Here is a 14,138-nt window from a genome sequence, read left to right as displayed (position 1 = left end):
ATCAATAATGCTTATAAAGCTTGATGGTGAACCACTAGTCACAGGACAGAAGAAAGACCCTAAGAAAACTGCCCATTTTATTACCTCCTTTTGCCTGCAGAACAGGTGTCTCTAATGGATTAACTAGGTAAAGTTAACTCCACTGGATTTTCGTCTCTCTGTGGATGTGTGGGGTATTATGGGAGCAGAGCTTTAGTTTGAGTATCTGGTACAGATTGGCTGCTTGCAGGATGCCAAATGTTCTCCTAGATACCCAAACTCAAGCTCTAGCAACTTTCTGCTCATTCAAGTGAAAATCTTAGTTACTTGCTCTTTGTTGTCACTGCTTTCTTTGCAGGTTTAAAGAGATCCCTGCCCAGCCCATCAAAAGAGCAAACCACTTTGCCCACTTTGCAATGCATTTCGCCCTTACTGAAGACAGTAGAGGAGACCCCCCAGCCCATCCCAGCAAAGGTCAAAGGACATATTCCTGAATGGATAAATGGCAATCTGCTGAGGAATGGTCCTGGGAGATTTGAGTTTGGCGAGGAGAAGTAAGTCTGGGTTTGGTGAATTTGTCAAATGATTCTGGCCTGAGCATTAGCTAAACCTAAAGGGGACCCACCCAAATGGCTTGCTACTGCTCTGGGGCACCTTGTAATTTCTTTTGAAATCAGGCGAGGGGGAAATGCTTGTGTTATCATTCTTTTAAGAACAGCTGCTCCTTCATCTAGAAACTCTTAGCGGGCTCTCTGAAATAGCTGTGTGGTTAACTTACTAAGGGTGGAGAAGCTGAGTCACAGAGAGGCTGTGTCCTACTCAGAATGGTATAATGAGGTAACAGGGCTGGGGATTAAAACATACACACTCCCAGTCCTTTGTCATTAACAAAAGTCCATCCCACGAGCACTCTGAAACCCAGGGCGCAACTTCTAAAATTGATTGTGCCGAATTGTGTGAGTTGCTTTAGAAGCAAGTCCATCTCACTTTAAAAACAAGATATCAAAACATTTTAAGAAGGCAACCCCTTCCTTTGGCTTGGGATCTGCCATTCTAGCAAATGGATGAATTCTTCCCGCAAAGCTAATGGCAGTAACTAGCCAAAGGTGATCATACAACCAAGCCATTCTGTGGTTGATTTTGTGATTGATATTATTTCTGGAGATTTCTTTAACGAAACAAAACCACATATTTCCAGATATTTCTTTAAGTCTCATAGATTTCTCGTATTGGAGAGAATGGCATCATGCCAACAGCTGAGAGCTAAAAGAAGTTCCTTGTGCGATTGGGCTTTCAGTAATATTTTCTGTTCTTGTTGTGCAGTAATGCACAATTTCTTTTCCTTTTGCGGAAGTCTTCAAAGTGGCTGGTTTACTAGTATAAGTTATTTCCCCCATACTTCGCATTTTCAGAAATTCCTAAGGTCCGTTTTCAAATGTGATACAGGGAGCCCCAATCTCTCTGAAATTCAGTGCTTAACTTCAGGACCCTCACCCACAAATACATTTTATTTGTTTCACTCAGTTGAGGCTCATCACAAGGCTGTATGTGTTTATTTGTTTGTGGGCTCTGGACATGAGTTTGTCACAACTGATAATAAAGCAAGAGGGAACAGTGTAGCAGCCCATAACATAGCGTCCAACTCTTGTTCTCCTATTTATGTCTGCTTGTAGATATAACCACTGGTTTGATGGCATGGCCCTGCTGCACCAGTTCCAGCTGAGGAATGGCACAGTGACATACCGGAGCAAGTTTCTGCAGAGCAATTCATACCTCACTAACAGGCAGCACAACCGCATCGTGGTCTCAGAATTTGGGACACTGGCAATGCCAGACCCATGCAAGAGTGTGTTTGAGCGCTTCATGTCACGCTTCGATACGCCAAGTAAGAGGGTTTCTAAGAAATGTGAAATGTTCTAAGACTTTCTTGGGGAGCTCATGGTTCGGTTTGAAGGGAGCTGTGAGGAAGTCTGGTGGAGGCCTATTCTGAGCCCATATTTTTCTTAGAATATGGTTTCTTGGAACAACAGAAACTACTACAACTCGGTGTCTGATGTAGCTGGGAGATGTACATTCAGCTTAATGTTTTAGTGACACTCTGTCTCACTTCCAGAGTTTGTTGTAAATAGCCAACAGAATTGTTTCCAAGGAACACCCTGTACAGGTCTGATAATGAGCATTACAACCTGCCATTCTCCCTGAGACACAGCTTTGCCCTTAAAACACCTTGCTAAGCTTGTAGGTTAAGTGGGCTAATCCTTCCCTTCCTGTACTAAGGTGTAGGAGATGATAGAAGTTAGGGTAAGAGAGTGTTTTGCACAGGAATGGAAGTACCATTGCCTACAGACTCCTGCATAAATTAGGAAAGAAATAGGCTTAATTTAAACCCAAGTGTCTTCCACTAAAACCAGAACGGACCTAAAGTGTGCAACTTGTTGCATGTGTCTGTGACAACTTTCTGCTTCTTATCTTCCTGTGGTGAAGGATCTTGTTCTGACCTGTCCTATGGGCTTTTCTCAAGGCAGCTTTGGGCTCTTTGTTCTCTGTACACACAGTGCTCAATCAGGGGAATCTTTTTTTCCTTGGCTTTTCTCAGCCACCTGGCTAGTGGGTCTCAGTCTCCCTAAGAGTAGCAAGAACAGCTGTGACTGCTGTGCGTGTGTAGCTCTCAAGGGACATCTCCATGACTCCATTTCAAAGAGAATGGGGAAGAGATAGCAGTCTCTTCCCAAGTCCTGTCATGCAAATAGCATCCTTGCCATCCCCTTAGCCCACGTTGTAGCCTCAAGTCTCGCCTCGTGTTTCTAATGGTGTAAATCAAACATGGGACTCCTCATACGGCTGCCCGAGGAGAAAATTTTGTCTGGGGAGGAAGGGAAGAGAGATATGAAGAAATAAGTTAAAAGCAAAGGGCGTATGAAAGTATGAAGGTTATGCTGGCTTCATTGGAGTCATTTTCACGCTTCCCTTACTAGAATGTTAACGTTTGTGTGTATTTGAAGAAGGCAAATTAAAATGTGGTAAGTGAAATATGAAAAAGAAATTGAGCCTCCTACTTGAAGGTAACACAGTTTTGTCTGTGTTGCTCCTTGACAACATCTGAGCAATGCATTTGGTGCAGATGTGAGAAACAAAACCTGCTTAAGCCTCTAGGAGGTTAGTGGAATTACATGTCTTCCCAGAATGCATAAAGTGAACAGCTCAGTTTATTTGTTTGGGTCCAACTTGAGCTCTTTTGCAGGTTTCCAGATCCCGTAAGAAGCAACACAAGAATCTCACCCTGGAGCCCTGTTGTGCACATGAACAGTGTGACCTTAACTGGCAATGCTGACAAGGCTTAAGCATCCAAATTTAATTGCTGATGAGATACATAAAACTCTCTGCTGTGTAGAAAAGCCTTCCATCACTGCAGATACACAGTTAAGAGGTCAATTCAAAAAACTTACACTTCATAGCTTTTTAAATCAGTGCTAGTATATTCTTTAAATTATATTATTAATGATGTTACTATCACTGACCTGTCTCATCAACAACCTGAGTCCTTGCTTTTTTGTGTTACTGTTGAGTACATGGAACTTTGTGTGGGGTCTTTCAGTGAAAGATGCTTTAACTTCCCCAGCAACTGTTTCTCAAGATTTCTGCTGATGCAATCAATTCCCTTTAGTTCCAGGAAACAACACACCATGAGTAGGTTATTGGTATCTAGCACTGAGTTGAGAAAGATGTGCAGCAAGTGCTAGTCCTCGTCCTTTTGTCCCGAACTCACTTGTGCAGAGAATTTCTTGAGTATCTTTGGAGATTAGGGAGATATCTCTGATCAACCACAGGGGGATCAGTGTCACTGCAAATGGGTTTCTTTGTCTAAACATGTCCAACTTGATATGATGTAATGTAAGCTTAAACAGAGCTTGGGTTTTGTTTCAGAGCCAAGTGACAATGCCAGTGTGAGCTACGTTGTGTACAAAGGAGACTATTACGTCAGCAGTGAGAACACCTTCATGTACAAAGTGGACCCAGAAACACTTGAAACAAAGGAAAAGGTGTGGGCAGGTGGGCTAAGGGGGTTGGCTTGTGGTACAGAAGAACCAGATTGCAAACCAAATGATCAATGCAGCTGTAAGGCATAGTCAGAAGCATCTCTGCCTTGTGTGCTTGAGTCCCTGAGAAATCTACCTAGCAGCAAGGCAGCTCTCACTCAGTCACTGCCCACTGCAGCAGACCAGGGCAGAGACAGATGTAGACTCATTTCCGTTTTTTCCACCGAGCTTGCTGCTTGTCTGGACTTGCCTGTACTTGTCTGTGCGTGAAGAATAGAAGTGCATACCGGAAGAAGTTAACATCACTGATCTCAGATCTCTATTCTTCCACTGTCGCTTCAGTCTTCCCATCTGTTCCCTTTATCTCTTCACACAACCCCAGCTCTAAACACTACAGACCTGCAAAGTCTTGCCTAAAACCTCGTTGTTACAACGGGGTGGTGAAGCCAATGTGAAGTCCAAGTGTAGCTGCCACTTTGCTTTTGCCCATGCTAGCAAAAGAACCAAAAGTCAGAGCAGAAGTCTTCCCATATGTCCTCTGCACTGCCTCACAGGAGCGTGGCTGTCTTTGAGGGTAGAGCATGGCTTGTGAGATGGCAGGGTGAGCTATGCATCCCCCTGCAGGCTCCTTTAAAGGGGGTACGGATATTTGCTGGGCTGGCTCACTAGGCAAAGGACTGAAGAAGGATTCTGCCCTTCTTGAGTATTAACTGCCCTCCCTGTACGTTACTGTGGACTGTTTAATACCATAAGATAGCAGTCTCATCACACCCTCAGGTCTCGAGGGAGGCATTCCAGCAGTCCCTAGCTCTCTACAGGACCTGTTGTGAACCATGAAGGTGCTCTGTTTATGAGGTGTTGCATGCTACTTGCGTGTTGAAATTGAGAGTTTGATTTGCTGTTTTCTGTTTTGTAAAACCACAATTTAGTGATTAGAAGATGTGTAGGCATTTTTAGTTTGAATGTTCAGCTCTGTTCAGCCAACCTGTCACTTGAAGAAAAAAAATCCCCTTAAGCTGCTTTTTAGATGTAGACTGGCATTTTTGGGCTAAATGCAGGAATGGAAGGGATGACTTCACATTTAAAATCTCCGATTCGAGATGCCTTAAAAGGGTGTGGTTTTGTGATCTTCTGGTGGCTTGGTATTCAAAAGCAGCAGATCTTCCATGCCTTAATGTTTCAATGCATGTGTTGATCCCCCTCCTGCTTTTTTTCTTCAGACTTCCCTCCCAGCACATCCTCTCTTCTGTCTGAGTCCAAACCACAGCCCAGCCCCAGGAAGGGAAAGTACTTTTTGTGTGTGTGTGTGTGTGAGGAGAGTGAACAATGACTATTGATTAGCTATGTATGCTTTCAAAAAAAAAAAACATTTTTTTTTGGGGGGGGTGGGGGGTGGTGGTGGGGGGGTGGGCAGTGACTCTCTCTTTTTGCATGTCTGCAGTGCTTATTACATGGGGATTCAGGAAGATTTCAGGCACAAAAAGGGCTTAAATTCAGATCTCACAGTAGGGCCATAGTCATTAAGCTATTCTTCCTCAGACTTCACCAAAACTAATGTTTAGAAATTGTGGCTTGCTAGAAAGCAACTGGAAACATGCACTGACTGAAAATCTCTGGGATTTGCAGGTAGACTGGAGCAAATTCATTGCAGTGAATGGGGCCACTGCTCATCCTCATTATGCATCTGATGGGACGACATACAACATGGGCAATTCCTATGGGAAACATGGTAAGATTGGATCTGACCAGGTCTGGCCAGTGGGCAGGCTGGACAGGCTGCTCCCTGCTGCTTCAAGGAGCAGTTATTGAAGAAGCTTCAGTGTCTAGAGATCTTGAAACTGCTGTTTTTCTTTGTGTCAAAATGACGGCAAATCAGGTTGGTTCTAATTTCAGGTTGTCAGCCTGCCCCAGAAAAATGTCTTCTCCCTGCAAGTAGTTTCAGATGCTTCTGACTCTGGTCTGTGAATATGGATTCCCCACTTTTTCTGCCAAGGTTTTATGGAAAATAGGAGAATGATATTTGGAGTCCCATTCAGTGTTGAAGCTTCATTGAAAGAATTTTGCCATTAGACACGTTTTCCACTTACATTAACTGGCTTTTGATAAGAATGATAACAGTGTATACAGGAAAGAAAATGGAAGTTATTACAGTGACTTGGATATCACACAGTGAACCTGAATTATCTGGCATAGATTTTCTTCTCAAATCCAGGAGCATTACACCAAGTTGGGATCTAGTTATATCTACATGGTTGCTCAGAGCTAGCAGGCACTGCTGAAGGCCCTCTTGTTCAGGTGTCTGAGGCCTATGAAGACAGCCACTGCTGTTTATTATTATACCTCAGGCCAGTTCCAATTCACTGAGCAGTTGCCCAGTTTTGTTTTTCATTCTTGCTGTTTTCATTTCCTTTTGGCTTTAGCAGCATCTGGCTTTACAGCACATGCTGTTTTCAGCTGGAGAGACTAAACCTTAGATGATTATTCAGATATGCCCTTCTTAGCTTCCCACGAGCTTCAGTCATCGCCAGAGCTCAAAGTTTTCATCTGCTTTGGTGTATAATCTATGAATTTGGTTTCTTCCTGATGCTTTTATTTATTTAGGATACTCTGAGTTAAAATGAGGAATTCATTGCAAACAGAAAAATTAGATGGCAGTTAACCAGGCTGAGAAGATCTTTAAAATCTTTTTGTGGTAGTCATCCTCTGTTGGTTGTTTTATTGACTTGCTAAATGTTTTGTTGTTGTTTGTTCATTTGTTTTCTGTTTAGTTTACCCATGACTGTCATTCCTAGTACACTAAGGAAACAGAAAGGAACAGAGTCTGACTTTAGTTTCATGAATGTGGACAGTCTCACATCTCAGTGGTGTTGAATACCCGTTCTTCTTTCCAGGGACAAGGTATAATATCATTGAGATCCCTCCACAAAAGTCAAACTGCAGTGACACGTTAGAGGGAGCAAAAGTGCTGTGCTCCATTGCTCCAATGGATAAGATGAAACCCTCCTACTATCACAGCTTTGGTAAGAATGTCTCCTGTCTCTTATGCTATGGATTTTGCCTACTGTGAAGCAGAAGGGGCTGTTTGCTGCCCTCTGCCCCTGGATTACAATTTTTTGCCTCATTTGCCAAATGCTCTGATAGTACTTCCTTTGCTCCCTTTTCAGGGATGAGTGAAAATTATATCATTTTTATTGAGCAACCCATCAAGCTGAATCTGATGCGGATTATCACTTCCAAATTCCGTGGGAAGCCCATTTCCGAAGGGATAAACTGGGAGCCTCAGCACAATACTCGCTTCCATGTGGTGAATAAGCACACTGGGGAGGTAGGTGGCTCTGTCATGTTTCCAGCAGCTCTGCAACTGTAGCTGGAATTTTAGATCTCAAAAGAAGAGTGCTGTGTAGCAGCCTCAGAGAGCTTTATGAATCAATGCAGAAGTTACTGCAGTATAGGCTTTGAAAGCACAGGTGCTGGTTTCTTAGAAATGGCGTGACTTCATGTATTTTCTGCTCTATTGATTCATCTTTTTGCCAGCCCTAAAAGAACAGGCAAAAATAAGAAATTTGGGGTTCCTATAGAGTACTGTTGCATGTAACAGGGTCAGGCAGAGCCTGGGAATGATGCCTATAGCATCATTCATGGATGGATGGAGCACACATGGACCCATGACAGCAAGGAATCTATTCTGGGCTGCTTTGAATTGGCTTTTCTTCATCAGCATCTGCCTACTTCCTGGCTTAAAGCAGCCATTCCATAGCAACTCAAGGGCATAAGACAACAGTAAGGAATAAGTGGGAATGAAATGAGAGCAAGAAGAGCAAGTCTCTGAATCTTGTCTCCAATATTTAGAGAAGAAAAGTCAGTCTCTCTTATTATGGTCACTGTAGGTGCTGCCAGGACAGTGGTATAGTAAACCCTTTGCTACTTTCCATCAAATCAATGCCTTTGAAGATCATGGTTGTGTGGTCCTTGACCTGTGCTGCCAGGATGATGGAAAAACTCTGGCTACCTACAAGCTTCAGAACATGCGGAGGAGTGGTGTAGATCTATATCAGGTAAGATCTCTGCATTAGGTAAGATCTCTGCATTTGTGTTGCTTAGGATCTGCTAGGGCCTGATGCTCATGGAGTTATTTTTCTGAGCAAAACTCATATTGGTAGAATGGAGAACATTACAGGGAGACCACAGGGCAGAGGACTATGCAAAGGAACTATGACGATATGGAAAAACTGAAACTATGGTCTATTGATATGTTGGTATTTTTCTTTCCTTTTAAATCTCTTAGCAGATAATCTCTATGGAGCATTTCCTTGAAACTTCTACAGACTGGCGTGTGATATCGATCTCCACCAGGCAGGCAGAATGTGCTTTTCTTTTAAAAATTCATTTTTAATGATACTCATTTTCCATATCCCCATGTAATAAAAGGAAATACTTTTCCCGCTAAGAAAGTGTGCAAAATGAGATTTTGCCCTACATTTATACGGAAAAAACAAAAACACCCCCCCCCCCAAAAAAAAAAAAAAAAAAAAAAAGCCCTGTTATTTAGAGGCATTACTTCATAAACCCAACCTTTATTATGTAAATCACAAAGCACAGATATTCAGGAAATCCCTGTGTTCTACGTTCACTTGACAACAGCATGTATCCACAAATAACCTACTATATCCAGCTCTGTCAAAAGTACTATATAATACCATAAAAGAGGCATTATTTTACATAGGTCATACATGGGGAAAAAATGGGGTTGTCTTGAGTTTCTTGTACTGCAAATATGTTTACTGGAAACCAACCCAATGGTGGGTTTCCCCTGAGGGGATGTTTTGCTTTGCTTTGGTTTTGTTGTTGTTGCTTTTTTTTTTTCATTTTTTTCATTTTTTTTTTTTCTGGTTTGTTTATTTGTTCTTTCCCAAGATGCAATGAAAATTAATTCAAGTATAGCATAGTGTTGATATGGGCATTTGTTCTGCAAAAAGATTCTAGCATTTTTTCAGCCTTCTCTGAGCTCAGAAGAGATGTAATTTGATGTTTGAAGGAGTCCATATGTCAACATTAGATGCTCCAATACCCACATTATTTAACTGACAAGTAGCTTAGCCATTAAAGTGTACACAGATATGAGTGTAACTCATCTCAAAATCAAAATCAAATCTACGCCTAAAGGCTAAGGCGTGCCTGAGCATGTTTGTCTATTTTCCCCAAATCATGTTTACTGCTTTTGTTTGCTGACAAGCTCATATTCTGTTCAGCAGAGTTCCCCAGCCAATCAGCTTTCTGTGGCTACCTGAAACACTAAAGCTTTGAAAATAGGGTTTCCAAATTAACATATGAAGTTTCACATCCAACTGGTGAATTACAAGTTGGAGTAACTGAAAAACACCAACACAGAATCCCTACACAATGACCCTCTCAGTGAAGAACCTTTTCCTCATACCCAGTCTAAACCTCCCCTGATGCACCTTCATGCAGTTCCCTCTGATCTCTTCTGTTGTCTACCAGTGCCTCTAATGTCTTCTGTTCTCTGCTGTGTTGTCATCTCACAGAGATCTGAGACAGTCAAGCAGTTTTCCTCCTGAGGTTCATACACCTATGAAGTGCTCCTTCCTTGAGTGACTCATATTATTTAAAATAATGTAGAAGCTTCTCAGTGCTTTGACTGGCATCAAGCTTCCAAAGGGCTCACGCTTTGTGCTCTGTGCTCCCACAAAGCGGGATCAGCATGGGGCTGTGGAATATGAGTTTCCAGCGGGGGTATTCCCTTGGTATGCTCAGTGTTGCTGAGTATTTTTATGTAATCCCCATTAGCTCATGACCTTGGCTGGGCAAGAAGGGCATAAGTCACACAACCCAGTGGGATGCATGTGGACAGGCTATAAAAAGGTTCAGTGTATGTCTGTTCTAGCTGAATAAAACAGAGTGCATCATATGTTCCAGACCTGTATCTGGAGAATAACTGGGTGATTTCCATACCCAGTTGTGAAAGCAATGATGACTCTTGTTTTCTTTCTGTGCCTTTTTGTGTTCTACTGTAAAGTACTGCAACAAACGGAGTCCTTGCCAGAACCAGGTAAAACATTTAATAGAAGGAAAAGATTTTAGGGGTTGATGTATGTCCAAAACTTCAGGTTTGCTCCAAAAAGGGGCACTTGGTCCAAAATGGCACTTTCCTCTTCTCATCACTATAACTTTCTGGCTTTGTAATAGGTTTATAACTCAGTCGCCCGAACTTTCCCCCGTCGCTTTGTTCTCCCACTGAATATGAGTTCAGATGCTCCTGTGGGGAAGAATCTGAACCCTTTGCCTTATACACTGGCAAAGGCTGTGAAAGATGCGGATGGCAAGGTATGTATTAGACTTGCAAAACTGCATTTATAGCTATAGTGAGATTGCAGTTATCCTGTGCTTTTATCTTCTCGGAACTTATCCACCAAGGAAGATTTTTTTCATTACTAAGCTGGGGCTTGGTGTTTTAATACAAACCCTACCATATTGCCTTAAATGACAGAGCAAGGACAGACTGTTGTTTACCAAAAGTGCCCAAGTGGGTTACAGGCCTTTATGACAAGTGGGTGAATGTGAAGTTCTTCATTGACAAAATCCCCTGTGCTGTCACCTAAGCACAGAACTGTTCTTTGCTTTTAGCTTTGAATGGTCCTATAGTGTGGCTTTAGGTGGTATACAACATGTGTTGTCTGCTCTGAGTGGAGTGGTCTCTGTGTGTACTTTGTACATCACATTACTGAGTGCTGGAGCCGGGTTTTTCCTCAGCCAGGGGCGCAGGACTACATAGACTCACTCCAGTTTCAGTTTTTTACATTAAACTGACCTTGAAGTTTCCACTGCCTATGAAGATGAGTCAATCCTTTGAATGAAACAGATAAGGGAGGTAGATTTGGTGTTCCTACCTGCTTCTGTGCAATGTCAGGCTCTTCAAACATTTTTTCTCTGCAACAGCTGTGCAGTGGGTTGGTGGGACCAGTCAGCTCTTCTGCCCAGTCAAAGCTAAACTGATGCTCCTGTAATGCATACTTCTTCTAGGTCTGGTGCACGCATGAAAATCTCCACCCCGAGGGTTTTGAAAACTTTGGGGGTTTGGAGTTCCCCCAGATTAATTACTCTCAGTACAGTGGTAAGAAGTACCGTTATTTCTATGGATGTGGTTTTCGACATTTCATTGGAGATTCCTTGATGAAGGTTGACGTGGAGACCAAGAATTTCAAGGTGAGGTGAACTAAACTTCTCTCTTCTCAGCACCAGGAGTCATTCCCCTGAACTGGCCTACAAGTTCTGTCATTTACCAGGCATTGTGTTCTTCAGTGCTTTTTTTTTTTTTTTTTTTTTTTTTCATATGAGTTTGCAATGATGTTCCTGATTTCATCTCGTAGCACACTTACCAAACAGAAGATATCACTCCAGGTCTCTAGATAGATGAGGAAACAGGAAGGGTTGTGTACAATATGTCTCTCTCTTCCAGGCCAGAACAGTTATCTCTTACCAGATAGCATAGAAAATACCCACATAACGTAGGCTGTTGGAGGTGCCAAGGCATTTTGCCAGGACACCTATAACACTGGTAACAAACAAGGTTTAGCATATCCCCATCTGCAAGCACAAGCTGGGATTTATGCTGTCTCTCCCATAAACAGGGAAATAATGATCTCCAAAGCTTTTAAGCTGTTAATCTGAGACTTTCCCAGGGCCTAGAGGAATTTAGGAATCCTCAAAAAGAGATGCCCTATTTTTAATCGTTCTGCTCTGGATACTCATTTTGCAGTAAGAGTGCCCTTCTTCCACCCAGCACTGGGTGCTGTGGCTCTGTCTGCAATAAGAGCAGAAGCTATGCCATCAGGTGATGACACTGATAGATCTCCATGCTGCCTGGACCCAGTGTGAGCTATACTAGGGAGGTGAGAAGCTGGCTGTGCCAGCTAGGATGGTGAGGTTTTCTGAGCCTGTACCCGTGCCAGTGCGAGCTGTTGGATGACACGAGCAATGGGAACCCTTTTCACTGCCTGTTTGCACAGTGCCTTGCACAATGGATATGCTGTCACAACGCTGCCATCATTACAGTAGTGGAACCAAAAGAATGACTTGAAAGGTTGAACTGTAGGTTCCTTGGGGCATGGAGTATGCCTGGGTAGCTCTGTGGGGAGCACTGTAACTTGTAACTCTGCTAACTGTAGTAGACAAATTTTAATGAAATGAAACATGTCCCTATGTTACTGCACTTGCTAGATTTGGCAGGAGGAAGGATCCTACCCATCAGAGCCTGTGTTTGTGCCAGTGCCTAATGCCACGGCAGAAGACAATGGAGTCATCCTGTCTGTTGTGATCTCCCCCGATGAGGTAACTTACTCCTACTAGTTCATCAAAGCCACATAGTATTAGGTATGTTTTCTAAACCACACACACACACACAAATGATTTAAGGCTCCCTGGCAGATAGTTCTAGCACTGTGCTACATGGTGTGTACTTCTGCAACTGTCAAGCACAGCTAGATAAACTTCAAGTAGGAACATCAATGTTTCTTGGGTGACCTCTGTGATTCTTGGTGCTCCTGGCTAACTGTCTGAGGGGTTTAGTTGGTGAGGTCTGGTTGTGCCTGGTTGTATGTTTGGGCTCCTTTGTGTTTGACAGATGTAGTGCATTGAACTGTGGGATGAAGCTCAGCTTGGTCATTCATTCTGTTTTTCTTTTCATCCTGCAGAACCGAAGTGCTTTCCTCCTTGTTCTGGATGCAGAAACCTTCAAAGAACTGGGGCGAGCAGAAGTCCCAGTGGAAATGCCTTATGGATTCCATGGCATCTTTAGGTCCCAATGACCTTGCCACTTCCTGTAACTCAGGGCGAGGTCAGGCTCAGAAAGAAACCTCTATTTTCTTTTATCTCCCAACACTACATTATGCCAAGGATGAAGAGAACTGTTTCTTCTCAATCATAACTTCTGAGTTACTGTTGCTTTCCTAACAGTTCACAGAAAAGAGAAGGCAGAAGCTCCATTGCTCTACCAGCTCACTGCTTTATCTTAATTTTCTGACTATCTTGCTAGAAGTGTTAGCAGCAGTTCACAGAGGCTGCCATGCCTAAGGGTTGCAAGGGAGAAAATGGGAACTAAGATGATCATTACCTTCTCTGGGTAGCAAGTATCTGTGCTTAGGGCAGTGGCTTTGGCTGAAATTAAAGCAGAAGAGAGGAGTAAAACTAACTGGTAACATGTAGGCCTGTTGACAGGATGTAATTTTGGCCCCACTGCATAAAGATTGCTTTCAGTGAAGCCCCAGAGAATAGACACATGCTCACAGAAGCTGTACTTGTAGTGCTTTTCTCTATACATTAACTGTGCCCTCAAATAAAAGCTTGTGAAGTTTCTTCCTTTCTTTTGCTGCACTCACTAGAACTACGGCCAACTTTGTGCTGTGCCACAGGAGGCAACAGCAGCAACTGTGACCCACCCTGTGATGCTATATCATCTCGAAGATATGTGAGATCTCCATCATACTCCTGCTAAAACAGCAGAGCTGGAAGCAGCTCTGATGGCTAACATTTCCTGCCTTCTTCTTAAGCAACTGGTATGAAACACATAGTAGTCCCTTGTGGCCTTGGTAGCCCTTTTTTTCTGGAGTTGTGCAGATCAAATGCCAACACCCCCCCTTACACTTCTTTCCTCATCCAGGCTCCTACAGTTCCTGGACAGTTGCCTGTGAGGTTAGCTGATGGGAGGGCATCCCTCAACATGCATCCCCACCCACTGGCACCCAAGTAGTTTACTTGAAGGCTCTTCCTCTAAGGACTCTGAAAAATGAACGTTTTCTGGACAACGGATTTTCTTCCTGGCTTGAGGACTTTTTATATTGCTTCACTGCAAGAAGGCTGGGCCATGTTTTGAGCCCATTTCTTGAGGAAAGAGGGAACTTTACTCGTGCCACAGAGCTCGAAGGAAAACTCTGGCTTCCTATTTAAAAGCTTTGACTCCTGTTGTTTTGGAAGCCAGCCAAAAGAGAACACGACCAAGTCAGGGCTGATGCGCTCCACCCAAATGACCCAGCTTTATTTCCCCTCGGACCTTTTTCACCTTCTTTCAAGTCGTGGGCGAAGGCAAGGGAGAGGCAGGCGGCTCGCACA

The 14,138-nt window shown here is 43.2% G+C and overlaps 1 protein-coding gene across 1 annotated transcript; it reads left to right on the top strand.

Annotated features, from left to right (window-relative positions):
• The first annotated feature begins 416 nt into the window (after positions 1-416).
• BCO2 (beta-carotene oxygenase 2) lies at positions 417-13,312 on the top strand. The gene is made up of 11 exons (XM_084301539.1): positions 417-533; positions 1,653-1,864; positions 3,904-4,019; positions 5,643-5,745; positions 6,908-7,036; positions 7,181-7,341; positions 7,904-8,071; positions 10,221-10,358; positions 11,055-11,237; positions 12,252-12,362; positions 12,725-13,312. Exons 2-11 carry the CDS (start codon positions 1,675-1,677, stop codon positions 12,836-12,838), a joined length of 1,413 nt encoding a protein of 470 aa, XP_084157665.1. The 5' UTR covers positions 417-533; positions 1,653-1,674; the 3' UTR covers positions 12,839-13,312.
• The last annotated feature ends 826 nt before the right edge of the window (positions 13,313-14,138 follow it).

The sequence above is a fragment of the Netta rufina genome (genome assembly GCF_964035555.1).
Source record: "Netta rufina genome assembly, chromosome: 25".
Taxonomy (NCBI): domain Eukaryota; kingdom Metazoa; phylum Chordata; class Aves; order Anseriformes; family Anatidae; genus Netta; species Netta rufina.
Note: the sequence above shows the minus strand (reverse complement) of the source record. Positions and strands in the feature narration are given on the sequence as shown.